Source organism: Miniopterus natalensis, chromosome 6 (assembly GCF_054644295.1).
Source record: "Miniopterus natalensis isolate mMinNat1 chromosome 6, mMinNat1.hap1, whole genome shotgun sequence".
Lineage (NCBI taxonomy): Eukaryota > Metazoa > Chordata > Mammalia > Chiroptera > Miniopteridae > Miniopterus > Miniopterus natalensis.
Window position 1 is genome coordinate 74,795,190 of NC_142086.1, and position 15,074 is coordinate 74,810,263.

At 39.2% G+C, this 15,074-nt stretch overlaps 1 protein-coding gene across 2 annotated transcripts in view; it reads right to left on the bottom strand.

The window, feature by feature from the left end:
* The window catches only part of ARHGEF26 (Rho guanine nucleotide exchange factor 26), a 101,031-nt gene that overhangs the window by 62,026 nt on the left and 23,931 nt on the right, over positions 1-15,074 (bottom strand). For both annotated transcript variants that reach the window (XM_087818369.1, XM_016222614.2), the window contains exons 4-5: positions 13,926-13,982; positions 10,737-10,897 (exon numbers count right to left, since the gene is read on the bottom strand). In XM_087818369.1, the coding sequence (XP_087674495.1) occupies positions 10,737-10,897; positions 13,926-13,982 (218 nt within the window). The remainder of the gene's footprint in view (positions 1-10,736; positions 10,898-13,925; positions 13,983-15,074) is intronic.

Sequence of the window (15,074 nt, forward strand, 5' to 3'; positions counted from 1 at the left end):
CCTCTAGAGCTCCTGCGCCATCGGGTTTTCATAGCTGAGATGTTCACTCTCAGAAAACCACTTTCCCATATTATCCTCCTATTAGCAGTTATCCACATCTTTACTGTAGCCAATCCTTCTCATATTAAAAAAAAAATACCGGCAATGTGTTTTCCATTTTTCATACCATTGCCACATCCAGGCCCTAATGGAAGTCAGACTCTGAGCCTAAGGTGCCGTTTGCAAAGCCCACCCTCTGTGAGACCAACTTTCCCGAATTCGTACCATGGGGAGAACACACTGTCTAGAAAAAGCACTGGTAGGAATCAGTAATTCTCCAGTGTGAGCTGGTGACAACAGTCAGAGCGGGCGCAGGCCTCAGCGCCCGGCTTTCGATTCCTCAGTTTCTCTGGTCAACATTAGCTCCTGCTGGTGGCAACCTCACCCAGCCGGTGACATAACAAGGAACGAAGCCATCTGCCTGAGAAGGGAGAGGATTCCTTGCTCCCGTGTCAGGACAGAAAAATGCAATCAATAAAAACTAGTCTTCCAAGTTAGGAATTAGCTCATGCCAGGAAAGTCTGCAATAAAACAGGCAAAAGCAAGCCCAGGTTTCTCCAGTTTTAACAGCTGAGTTTCCAGATAGAAGGTGCTTCAAAGAGTCCAGAAGAATATATGTTAGTCAACAGCGTACAGGGGAGGAGTGTTTGGAGTCTAAATAATGACACATTTCCCCCTCTCTACTTTGGAAAGGATACTTCATGAGCAAAAAGCAGAAAATTACCTAGACTGTACTTCTCAGGAAATGTTTCTAAAATGATAACCCCATCTCTAAATTTATTAATAAATTGGTGAAATGACATTCTGATCAGCAGGAGGTGTTTTATGGAAGCAAGCCGGATATTAGGCAGGAAGACCAAAAAAGAAAAAGAAATAACGGGATAAGCAAAGGTACAAACAGGAGGCATTTCATTAGAGTGACCCCCGGGACAGCAGGAACGCAAACAATGGAAGCCAACTCTTTGCCTATAAATGTTGTGTTTCAAAACCTGTAAACCATGAATTCTCAAATGACCCTATCAGATATTCTCAAATTAAGGAAAAGGTAGCTAAATCATTTTTTTTTTAAGTCCTCCTAAAGATCTTTGACTTAATGTTGCTTTAGTGAAATCCCAGGGAATAATTTCAGGGCTTAATCATTCCTGCTGTTTTTTCAACAGAAGGGACTCAAGCAAAATTTCTACTGGAGAGAATGGCTATCAAAGTTGTCTTGGAAAACATCTCATTCCTAGCAGATCTTTCAAAGGTATCTACATACCTGCCTAAATATGTACATAGACATGTATAACTGAGTGTCAGGCACTGAATCTACACAAGATGCGAGAGAATGAGACGTAGGAGTTACCCTGCAGGATGGCCTCGGCGCCCAGCACAAACACTGCCATTGTGCCCGCTCCGGGTGCTCATATCGCTCTTCTCGGCTAGGAAGAAATTCCAATGCACTCTCGATACACAGACAGTTTTCTTGCCACAAAGGGACCTTTGTTTGAATCCCCCACAAGTGACAAGGTCAATCTTAGCCAATCTTGACATTTCTATGGAACCTTTCCACCAAATTTTTTTCCCAGTTCAAATCATTTCCCGAAACCTTTGGGAAATCCAAAGAAAACTCTGTATAGATAAAGTATCAGCTAAGTTCTTGAACAAATACCATTCATGATTTTTCTCAAGACATTTTTCTATAAATATACTTGTAAAAATCTAAAGTGTCAGGGCTGGTATGATTTAATCCACACCCTTAAAAAAAAATCAGGCCCAAGAGTGTGGGAATAATATACTGAATTAATATTTAAAACAGTATTCACCTGTCTTCTTAGCAAACAAAGTATTTTCAGAATTTTTTTTTTTAAGAAAAATCATATTTTCACAGGTTTTACACAAAACTGACATTTTAAAAAATTGAAACATTCTGCTGTGAGGTTGCTCAGTATTTACATTACCACCTAAGGAATGAAGAATTCTTCCATTTAAGTTCTAAGAAAAACTTGCAAGCTCATTTTCTACGAAAGTTTACTTTGGAAATATTAGATTTTTTTCAGACGAAGGAGCAGAAAATTATCATCTGAATTCAGCCCAAAACATTTCTTCCTCAAATCATTGTGAAAGCAGTTTAAGATAAGCTACATGGATGTCTTTTTAATTTTACTGTATCGTTGCCTGTTAAGGCATCTGATGATATAGAAACCATAGGACACTTTTATAATCAATTAGCTTTCTGGAGAACACCACCACGTCAGCTGTGAAGACACATTCCAAGACCACGTATGACAAAGACAATGGACAACAGCCCTCGCTTAGGAACAATGGCCAGAGGGAAATGACAAGCCGATGATGTCTATGGAGGACCGCAGGGCTGTGTCAGAAAAGTAGCTGCTCTTTGCTCTTAAGGTCTCCACATTTTACGAGGTCAAGACATTCAATCACTCTCTATGACTAGCTGCATGGGGTGACGTACACCACAAAGAGTAAATCCTAATAATTTTCCAGGTAGGTAATCCCTAGAAGAGGCCTCAAATGAAATTTAGCTCTTTAGACCAAACCCTGAACTGTACTTAAAATATATGTACATTTTTGAACAAGTGGTCTAGGGGAATACATTCTGAACAATCGAAAACTCACTAGTTTCCATTCTATTTAAATGAATGAAAGAATTAAGCAAATTCACCTAATTAATTTAGATCTAAGTCTCCTGAGCTGCAAAAGAAAAATGCTGGTACTTCACAAGACACTATAAAGGATTAAATCAGATGAAATAAGAAACGTTGGAAAAGACAAAATTGAAGCCCAGATGCTAATAATTAATGCATAACAATTAGAGGCAATAGCCCATGATCAACAAGTAATCAAAAAGCTTAAAAGAGCTTGCTTTTGAAACTTAATTCATCAACCATCTGCCTTGTGCTTAAATCAAGTGCTAGATTTAACTTGGCTAGATCACAAAGTTTACATTAAAATCTTTTCCATCGGCCAGAAAAACTGTGTGGTCCTGCTTGTTTAACTCACAACTGGCAGAGTCAAAAACCCATGTAATGGTTCAAAATCCACAGCTGTAAATGCAATGCAGATGAAATACTGCAACTAAACCCCAGCCATTGTTTCTTTTTCCACAAAATTCTACCCTGGTTTAAGATTGATAACAGCTAATGACTACGCTTGGTAACACTTTCATCTGTCCCAACCAGGATCATTATCCAAGTTTAAATCTCCATGTTAACAACTCAGAATCCACAGACTCTTGGAGCTTGCAAAAGCAATGCAAAAAAGGCAAAAAAGCATGTAGTAGCCCCAAATGTCTGCAAAAAACAACCAGAACAGCGTAACTGGCAGCTGGAGCATGTCAGGCCTATTGTGAAGCACTGGTCCAAGGATTCTACCACTCACAAGGCAGACACCAGGCAGGGAGGAAGGAAACCACTCAGATTTTAGTCCTAACCTAAAACAACTCATAAACCTTATGATGAGGGAAGAATCCATTGATTTTTACTTCATTCAATGTCAAAATAAAGATGACTGCCACAATGTTAAAACCTAGTCATGCAAATCACTGTGCTGGAATCTACGTAAAGCAAGACCTGTTCTTTAACCTAGTCTTAGACCAACGCTGGCAGAGACAAACAGAGAAAGGACATACACACAGGAGTCGGTAAATACAAAACCTAGAGCCATTTCAGAATATCAGACAAAGGCGATCAAAATGACAGTAATAATATCAACAAAATCATTGCTATTTGCGAGCTTATATAGTGTTACGCTAAGCACTTTATATGTACTATCTCATTTAATTCTCATAACAACCCTAGGAGGTTAGTTATAATTTCATCCCCATTAGACAGAGAAAGAAACTAAGATTTAGAATTAATAAGTACTTGCCTACCATGCTATGGAGAGAGATATTTTTAAAATTTGAGGCTTTATATATTTGTGCTATAATCTTCAGCTTGTTGCTTCCTGCAAAACTCAATAATGATAATGATTATAATAATGTATTTGAACATAAATATTGTTGATAAAAATTATAAAATGTTACTTAAATTATGCCAATCACCATTTGACAAAAATAGGGCAAAGGGTACACATGTACCTGGCTACCAATTCTAAAGAAGCATGGGGGTAGAAGGCTTCAGGCGTTAACTGTCGCTATACACTTATTTCCTATACAGCAGACCCCCCCCTCACTGAGGCCTGGGTCTTCGGGTCCAGAAATGATCTATTTTGCCATGCGCTGGGGTGAAGCGGGGTATCATCAGTCTGTGCAAAGCTGAAGAAAGGGTCTGGGCTCGACTACTTCTCCAATAGGCTTTCACAGAACTGTTTTCTGTCACACCTTTACCCCAGCTTCGCTATCAACTCCTGCACCTTCCAGAAATTCAGGCTTTTAAATCTGGTTCTTTCTTGGCTTTCCTCACTACCAGCTTAAACTCTCTGGGATTGCCTGAAATAGTTACTGAGCTTCCATCTGTGTTTCAGGTTCCCAAATATTGTTACTGTTGTCTCTTTTTTGTTTCTATCCTTGTGCGTTTGTGCATTGACTCTCCCGTCATTTTTCATGGGATTTCAGAAGGGAATGAATGTGAAGTCATTAAAGAATTGGCGGTATCTCCCTTGCCAAGGCTTCAGGTCCCCCCACTGCTTTTCTGCAATCTTACCTGAAAGGACTGCATCTATTATTAAGACATCTGTGGACTTGTTTCTTTACTTGAAATGATACATTAGTAGCTACTTAGTTCTTTTACTATTGCTTCAGACAGGGGCCTTGGGTAAAAACTGAACAATGTGAACTAAAATACCCATGTTATTAGAGAGCACTTGAGGCGACTTTTCCATGAACTTCTTTGTCCACTCATCTCAGGAAAGAGAAAAAGTCAAAGAATGTAATGAAAAATCGCTTTTGAAAGTCATGGTCTTTCAACTGTCTGCCGAAGAACTTTGGTTTTAGGAAGAATAAAGCTTCTTTGTTATATTAAGGGAAACAGGGCAACTGCTTTATTTACCAAAGATTCTGTGGTAAACAGAGTGTTTATTGAGTAAGGAAGGAAGATTTGCTAATGAAAAATAATGGCAACCGCCAGGACTGAAGGGCAAAAATTAAACAGGTTCCACAATGTAAACAAGTTCCATATTCTCCGGCCTAGTTCCTTTTAAAATTTAGCTTTAAGAATCAGTCAGGCCCAGTTGGGCGTAGCTCAGCAGTTGAGCATCGACCTAGGATCCAGGAGATCGTGGTTTGATTCCCAGTCAGGGCACATGCCCGGGTTGTGGGCTGGATCCCCAGTCGAGGATGTGTAGGAGGCAGCCGATCAATGACTCTCTCTCATTGTTGATGTTCCTATCTCTCTCTCTCCCTCTCCCTCTCCCTTCCTCTCTCTGAAATCAATAAAGATATAATAGAAAAAAAAAAAAGAATCAGTCAGGATTCTAATATGAGCACTGCGAAACTGCTGAAAGTTCATTATGAAGGCCTTAAAGTTTAGCATTTTAATTATCAATTGAAAACACACTTCACAAGGCAGGTATACTGTATCATTATCTGAGTAAAAGGTCATTATTTTGTAATATGAAGGCATTTCATGAAATAATAGTAAAGCTAGTGCATTAAAAGCAGTATTTAGTATCCTGTGATATTTCTATTTCAGTATAATCTGATTAAAATTAGGGGGGCAAAATCACCTGGAGAAGCTGTTCTGAAGGTGCACTATTACCGTAATCCACTCTCCCCACCATGCAGAAGCTGGATAATGGGGCAGCAGTTATCCATTCTATGTGGGGAACGAATTCAGTCCCTCGGGGTACAAAAGCACAGCGATGGGTTTTTTTTTTATTTTACTCTGGGGAAACTAAAGACATGCATAGTTTTAGCTTTATATTACTTTCCAAAGAAATACCAGTGTTGCAACTTTAAAACAGGAAAAAGGGAAACAAGCACCTTGCAAAGTTCTTTTGCAGCATATTCTTATAGGTTACAAACCATAGTCCAGTCTACTGTTGAAAAAAATGAAACGGAAATAGTTAGCATAACCTACATATTTAGAATGAAAACTCAGAGTTGAGGGTAAAAATGTATCATTTTATAAAATATCAAAATGAAGGCTCATCTAGTTTTCATTTTGTAGAAAACCTTTGAACACCAAAGACCTTAGAGTTTCTAAATACAGCAGGGGGGTTAATATTCAGTCTTATACAAAAGACAATTTCCTTTCCTGATAGTATCAGCCTTTTACTATTGATATATCTTAAATTTAAAACCCACGGGAATTAGATCATAATCTCTTGCAAATGCACATAAATCAATCATACTTGTAAGCCCTTTTCTATTAACATGCAATTATCTATAAATTATTCTAAGTGAACACAGAATAATCAAAGAATATGTACAAATATACAAAACATACACTATGCATGGTGTTTAGTTATGAATTAAGTCCATTCATTTCTAAACCAAAGATCTACTGCTCCTTTTTCATGGGACGCTTAGGCTTTGAGGACTTCTTTGGTCCTTGAAAGACAGGGAGATCATGAATCCAGGGAGATTTCATGAGTGTGAGTCACAGGGAAGTTAACACAGTTAAGGTGGAAGGAAGGGGGTCCAGACTTGAGAGGTCAAAGGCCCTGCCCAGGCACTGACCCAAAGACTTACTGATACTGCCTAAACTTAAAGGATCGAGCTCTAATCACCCCATGAAAAGGAAGAGAGGGGGACCAATACAGCCCACCTCCCCAAATACACCTTTAAAGAGGGTTACAGAGAACACAGTGGCCAAGCCCATGGCACTGAGAGAGGGTGAAGGGGGCATCAGAGAGCAAAGCCTCCACAGCCAAGAGGCTCTGAGAGAAGTCCGTGCAGTTCTTCGTGTCCTATTTACTCCATTTCTGCCCCAACCCACAGGGCCCTTAAGTATTTCTATGCCAAAACTCTGACCCTGGTTTTCCTTTTCTTTTTTACCCTATGCATGCATCTCAAGGAAGGCACTGCTGGCCTTCTGGTGGGGCAATTCACGCTTGTGTGGGACTGTTGTACCTACTGCAGGGTGTGTGCCACTGCTGTCCCCCACCTACTAATGCCAGTAGAACCCCCACCTCACTGGGGGCAACCAAATATGCACTTCCCAATGCCCCTAGGTTGTAAGTATGGCTACCGCCACTTAAAAACCATTGCTACAAGCTCTAGCATCTCACGGAAACCCAGTGTTGAGAACCACCCCTATGACTCAAACCTACATCTCTAGTCAAGGTTTTTCTCGAGCTCTTATCTGTTTTTCCCCTTTACTAGACAGATTCCCCTCAGGCTTCACGCTCACTTCAAACCCGCCCCAAACTGAATTTCTTATCTCCCTCAGGAAGCCCCAACCTGTTTCTCTTCTATCTTGGCCAATACAACCACCATCCACAGTTAACAAGGCAGAAACCTGGCAGGCAGACAAAACTCCTCCCTCTTTCTCATGAAGTCCTCAAGAGTCTATATTCTAAATATCCCTCAAGTCCTTTCTTTTCAGTGCCCTATCTGGTTCCCATCATCTCTGGCTGTGTTACTGGAATGGCCTCTAATCTTTCACCATCTTCATATCCTCTCTAATGCAAAAACCATAGAGTTACCTCCCAGGCCACCACGTCAGTCCCCTACTTAATGCTCAATGTTCCCACACAGGGTCCTTAAGCCCATAACCGCCAGCCTGACCCAACAGACCTGCCCATTTCTGGAGACGTGCCCTGCAGTAGGACGCCTCTGCACACACGCTGTGGATGTTCCACTGCCACCATTGGCCCCTGGGGACCAAGAGCCACTGGGCAGATGCCACCAGCTGAAAGGTTCTAGAACCCAGGCACCTTGCAGAATAGGAGGTTCCATAGTATTGACTGAAGTGAGCAATTCTTTTTAAAGAAGAAAAGAATTTTGTAGGTACATGTCACTAAAACACACACACACACACACACACTGGCAGAATCAGAATGACCTTGTCCCTGTCATCTTCCAGAAAAGGGCTTCTTGGTGTTATTTATGGGCAGTTAGGAACCTGAACCACCATAAAGGGGACCAGATGCCACACTCTTAAGTTGAATGTTGAGCATGCTCTGACCTCACCCTGCACAAAATATCCTAGCACCTACAGCTACCATTTCTCATTGGGTAAAAGTAAAATAGCACTTAACAAGGCCATGCTTAATCAGTACTACCCAATTCAGACACTGACCATTTGTTTTAGTCAAGATTTCGTTTGACATTTTCTTAGGACTGGAAACTCTGTCCTGGGCAGCACATTAAATAGTTATCTCTTGAGAGTCACTCTTGGAGACCAAACGCTGGAAATTCAACAAATAGGCATTACCTAATAAATGGGCTTTGCCAACACTCTGAGCACTTTAAATGTTTAAAAGGCTGCATCTGAGTGTTTCAGATACATAAATGGGTTTTCAAACTGAATTAAATAAACGTGTGTACCATGTTATTATAAAGCAGACACAGTATTATCATGAAGAAGCAGATTCTAGTTGAAATAGAACAGAGATCAAGTATCACATAGGCAGCTATCCAAATTACAACATTGCATTTCAAGTAAAAAAACAAAACATAAATGTAAAGAAAAGGATATTTCTTTTCTTGATCTTTTAATAGAGGCTGAGACGTTTCTGAGTGTTGCTTTTAATTTTAAAAAAAAGCAGAAAAAAATGGTCCAGAATAGTCCCTAGAAGCTGCTACAGAACTGAAAATTTTTTAACAAAATCATAAAAGATTTAAATGTTGTAAATGATTAAAATAAAAATAAAATTTAAATCTATTAACTTAAATGAAATGACTTATTTCAGGGGTAACCAATGATGAATTTTTTTGTACCCCTTTTATAGATAAGAAGTGATCTGGAGCGGCTGCAACCTGCTTGCTCAAGGGTAACCAATCATCAAAAGGAGAAGTGACTGCTAAAGCCCAGGCTCCTTCTGAACCATACTAACACATGGCAGCACCATCAGGCCAAAGACTTAAGGACTCCAAGCATCCTCAGGTCAAGAAGAACTGTTGTTACTCAATAATCAGAATTTACTAAAAGTTTTCTCTGGAGTCATTTAGACACTGAGAGAAGCTGACTGACCACCACAGGATTCAAAGCAGAATTCCAAGGTGGAGTAAAAACGTGTCACCAGGGTTTTCAGAAAACATACTCTATTCTAAAATCATGACTTACAATTTACAGTTATCCAAACAGTAATAATTCTTCATAATGATGCAGCTAATTTGGAGCTCTGTTTTTGTTCAACTGAAGTTCAAGTTAAAATGAGAGACTCACTTTGAAATCTAAATACCTTTCCAACAGGGACACACCATGTAAGGCTCTTATTCTGCCCTCTTCACTGAAGGGAGAAAAGAAATCTTCACTTCTCTTACCAAAAGTGGCAAGAGTGGTACCAAGAGCACCAATGGGATGACCACAAGCAACAACCCAGCTTCTGAAAGAGGAATTCCCGGCTGTGGTACACACCACCGCCTGCACACCCAGCCCAGTGTTCTCTCGGGCCCAGCAGCCCCTGAACATGTATTTTAAGTACCACGTCGATAACCCGATTGCCAGGATCTTTCCTTGTATCAGAATCTGGCTTCTGAAGTTGTACCACTATCATGAACTATTCGGAGATCTCAGTGATCTGACCACAAAGTCCACCTGTCTGAGGTAGCCCCAACTCACATGCTGATCTGTTCAGCCTGGATTTTCAATCTTGTAGCTCAAAAGACAAGCGCACCTGCACACAGTGACGGAGCCAGCACACACACGGGAGCGTGTTATCATTCCTGTCTGGTTGGCTCCGCCCTGGAGTGACAAAAGGGCAATGTCCAGATTTGCAAGAAACACAGCAGGGACGGCTCCAGTTTTCGTGCGCCCCGAAGACTGTACAATTTGTAGGCCTTCCATTTGCAAAAAAAATATGGCACAGAGCAAATATTTAACAGGTGCCCTTATAAGTAAGAAGCCTCTAAGCTTAAGCTTTATTGGTTGTACAGTAAACCCAACTTTGACCCAACCACATAAAACTGCCAATATTCAACCCATTTTGACCTCCCCAAATAGCAGCTTCCTATGGTTCACTTTTGCACACTTCTGGCACATGGCTGCAGCCCAGGCTGTGTAGTTCGCTGAGAAGCACGTACGAGCTCCCCACCAGTACACCAACTGAGCTCCTGCACTTTTAAAAATGATAGTGAAACCTCTTCCAATGGTGCTTCTGAAATGTTAAACATGGAAAACCTATAGAAATCATTATGGTCACTGTAAGTGCACTTCAAAGATAATACTTCTATGAACAAAATAATAATATATGAACAAAGACAACATGAAAATGTGAACAAAAATAATTTTTGTATTTGCATGGTACGATTGTGTTACTTTTTTCCTTTCCCAGCTAAGCGTTATTATATTATTGGCGTGACTAAAAAGAAAGAATAAAAGGGAAAGAGTGAGAAGTGATGTGATGGGAGAAAAGGGACAAGAGACCTTAGATAGAACAGTCTGCTGTGACAATCATGTACACAGTTAGCATCTGCCTACATATCAACAACCTGAAACACATCTTAAAATGTATCCCAAAGAATAAAGATAAAAGCCAACTGAGTAAGTGAGATTTCATACCTCCAAATGTCTTCCTTCTGAGATAACACAGACGTCTGCTACTAAGCAATGTCTTGGCATGACCAAAGGCAAACTAAGGGAACTTACTTTTTGCTTGCCTCGCAGACGTCTGTAATATTGGAGAAAAGATGGTGACTCTCTGTTTTGGTCATTGTATCGCTCAGCTCTTTAGAATTTTTAAACATTCGTATCAAGATCTCCAAGCTGAGTAAATATGAATGTTCAGAGGATATAACTTCAAAGATAGCCTGGTAAGGAGGAAAAACAAATGTATCATTAATTCTATTAATTAAGAGCTTAACATAGCTCCCATTATTCTGCTATAAGGATGATATAATATCTTGAAAAGTATAAAAAGACAAGCATTCAGAAAACTGTATCACCAAACTACTGTCTTTATATAAGGCACTTATGCCCAAATCTTGAGAAAGAAAGTCACTGCCCATAGTGTAAATAGGAAAAAATGAAATCATTTGGATGAATTGCAATTGCATCCTGAGGTTACACTTTGCCAAGGGGTAGGATCTATGTTAGGAAGCTAGGGCATATGATGAAATCTCAGGGTGACACTAATTAACCTTTGGAGTCATCTCCTCCAGACCTGCTTTCAAAGCGTGCTGCAATGGGACAGTAAAGATTTAAGGACATCATTTAGGATTCAGAGAAAATTTTTCACAAATACAGTCCTTAACTCCATCTCTGTGAGCCCTTTCTCTCCCTATGTTTTAATCTGAATAATCTGCAGTCAATAACAGCAAACATTCTGGGTGTGTTAAGAGAGCATGACTGACTGTACCTACTCTCAAAAGCTCTTATCAGCCACAGGAATTCTTTTATATCAACTCATACATATTGAAAGCAATTGTGTCTGCTCAACGAGCCACCACCTCTGCTCTTGTCAGTGTCTCAAGAAGGAGCGAAGGACCCTCTGCAGAAACTCTTGGTGTCAGACAGACCACGGTTTTCCTGATAAGTGTTCATTAATGATGAAATGCCAACCCACATAGGTGGATGGACACCAACGCCCTGTGTAAGGAATTCATCTAGCTCCTTCACAAAACCAACTTCAGATCCTACAAGAATGGCAACACGGAAAATTCCTTCTCAGGGAGGTGTGGCCTGAGATTCACATCCTTCCTGGAGATCTCCCTAGTAGCACTGCCATCATCACCTTGCCTTCCAGGGCTCCTCCCTGCAAGCTCTTGGCTCAGAAGATTCTTCCCAGAATTCCCTGTGCTGCCACCAAGGCTGGGGGGGAGCAGGGCAGGCTGGGCAGGTAGAGGCCCAGCTGCTGGTGAGCGGGCCATATATGTAAATCAGATTAGTGGTGCCAGTCTCCATATGCACCTCCCTTTATAGCAACCATAAGATTTAGGGAAGTCTGACTTACATGTGCTGGTCTAGCCTTGGTTGTGCTCGGGGATTTAAGTGATATAACATTCTAAAGAGTAAGAACATTAACTGTCTCACTTAAGTTGTATCTTATGTAATTCTCCTACACAATTATCAATCCATCAGTATGATTATCCGCAGGAAATGTGACGCCAACTACAGAAAATTGTCACTTTCTAGCCAAAAGGAATGGATTTCAGGTTGTTGATGGATATGGTACTTTGGAATGACTTAAAATATTTTCAAAAGTAAAGGCTTTTATAGTCAAATCCAAAATACTAAGATTCAATCAACAAGATATAATGAACTACACAGAATAAGTCACAAGAAAAGATGAATAAGCGGTACTTTAATATAATAGGGTCAATGTAATAATTGTTAAAACACCGGCAACAGAGCTATCAACTACTTAAAAGCAAATAAGGTTACACCTGCTAAAAACAGTTATGTAGGAATAGAAAGAAACCATAAAGTTACATTTGCTGCTGTCCCTACTTTTTTTTAATGTCATGAATCTGAATAAATGTTTTCAAAATACAAGGGAAATAGAATAGCTTCAAATAGAGAAAGTTTAAAAGAACAGAAACGTCCAAATGAAATTAGGACTCTGGAGAAGCTCTTGAATTTGTCCACAAGGAGAGAGAAACATTGTTTATACCACAATGTTAACAATAAAGAAAAAAAAACATCACCAACTGTCCATCACTTGGAAAACAGATTTTTAAAAGGTGGTATTTATAGAATGGAATACTACATAGTGTTCTGAATGAATGATCTAGATTAATATGCATTAACACAGATGAATCTCAAAAACAATATTGAATGTAAAAAGTAATCAAAAAATGTTCAGAACTGTATCATTTATCTACATTTTAACACACACACAAGTACATGTATATAAACCTATGTAATACATGATTTAAAAACACAGATTGGATGGATATACATTAATTCATCATTATAGTTGCCTTAGGTTGAGAAGAAGGGAATGGAACTGAGAAGGAGCATACAGGACTTCTACTTTATTGAAAGTCTTATTTTCTTTACTTTAAAAAAAATAAGAAAAAAATTATAAATGCCATACATTTTCTAATTCTCAGTGATGGGTATACCAACGTTATATGCTATTCTTTTTAAAAAAAACTTTAAAATGGCACTATAACGTGCCCTTATATTTTTGCATTACTCCATGCCAATGAAATAAGAAAAGGACACCTCGTGACCTCTGTGGAATTGACTTATATGAGTGTATATGCATAAACTTATACATCTCCATAATAATATGCATAGCACAGGAGGAAAATGCTTTGACACCTTCACAATATTATCACAATGAGCAATTTCCTTAAATTGCAGTTATTTAAACTTTAAGTTGTGAAACTCTAGTGTTATATTTTTTATTAAGTCAAGTTTTATTTTGGTATAATTTTAGATTTACAGAAATCTCACAAAGAGGGCTCAGAAGTCCTGTGCTTCCTTCACCCAGCTTCCCCTAACCAGGATACATTACATTTTGTCTATAGACAAATGTACATACTTTACTCAGATTTCACCAGTTTTTCCGCTAATGTCCTTTTTCAGTTCCAGGGCTGAATGTCTGTTTCAGTTCTCAATGTATTTCTTCCAGTTTAAACACCTGGACTAGGTGCCTTGTTTTTAAGTTAATGTTGGGATATTTTAAAATACTCTTTTCTGGGGGCTCATGTGTAGTTTCATTTGATAATGATCACATATATCTTTTGTTAAAAGAACTCATTTTATTCTTTCTATACATGTATTCATTTTATACATTTGCAAAGGAAAACACCTGAGCAAGTACACACAGTAAGCAAAAAAAACAGGCACACTTAAGAGCTCTAAAGCATCTGCTTATAGAAAACATACCTCTTGTCTCTTTCTTTCCTCCTGGCTAACTGTCTGAGATAATCCATTTCTTTTCACCTGAGGGGAAAAAAAGAGTTTTGAGCTCATTCACTTCAATAATTTCTTTATTATGTAAGGTATAACTATGCCTTTCAAAAATGAATTAAGAGAAATTTATGTACAATGTTGAATTCAGTACATGTGCACTTTTGGGTCTCATACCCCCAAGTAGTATTGAAATCACAATTCTATGTCAATTTTCCCCAAAAATATGTTTTTAAATGTGAAATTCCCTGTGACCACTGAGCTTTGAATATAAAAGAATTCTCATGGATTATATAACAACCACAAATATCATTAATAACCTATGATCAAAACAACATAATTACTTCCAATTTTAATTCATTTAGCCTTAAGAATAAAATGTTACTGAGAATGCAACTGTTAAAAAATGAGGGAGTTACAGTGGTTTAATTAAATGATGCTTCACTGAAAATATTTCACACTGACCCCCTTTTATTTTATGCCCCAGTGATCTGACACCTTGGCACCCACATCCTAGTAAGAGTTGAGATGAGCAAGAGAGATGCCTTTCCTTAGTAAAATGGAAAAAGGGCAAACGTGAAAGGGGAGGCTGGAAAAAAGACCTGACTTAGCCCTTTAACTGCAGATACAGGCCTCAGTTTTAGAAAGGGGAATAACTAGAAGTTGAGGATCTGGAAAACAGTAGCCTTCGAACAATTCCTGTCCACCTTGCATAGTGTTCATAAATCCCAGGGGTGTGACACATACCCCAGTGTGAAGACGGCTGTGCACACTGCTCTACCTTTTGTGTCACAGAAACCAAGGCAACTACATGTTACTGTCTTTAACTTTTGGAAAAAGTTAGAAAGCAGTATAAAAACAGAGTCCTAAACCAATATTAATATGAACCATGATTTACTGAATATTTACTGTATACCAGGACATGAGCTAAGCATTTTACACCGGTTTCCCACTGAATCCTCATAAAAATTCTAGAAAGCTGATACTATTCTTGTACCTATTTCACAGATAACAACTGAGGCTGAGGATCCAAGAACACACAGCTAAGTAGGCACCAAAGCCGGAAGCAGCATCCATGCCTGTCCAACTCCAGGGCTCACGCTCTTCATCAGGATATCATACGGG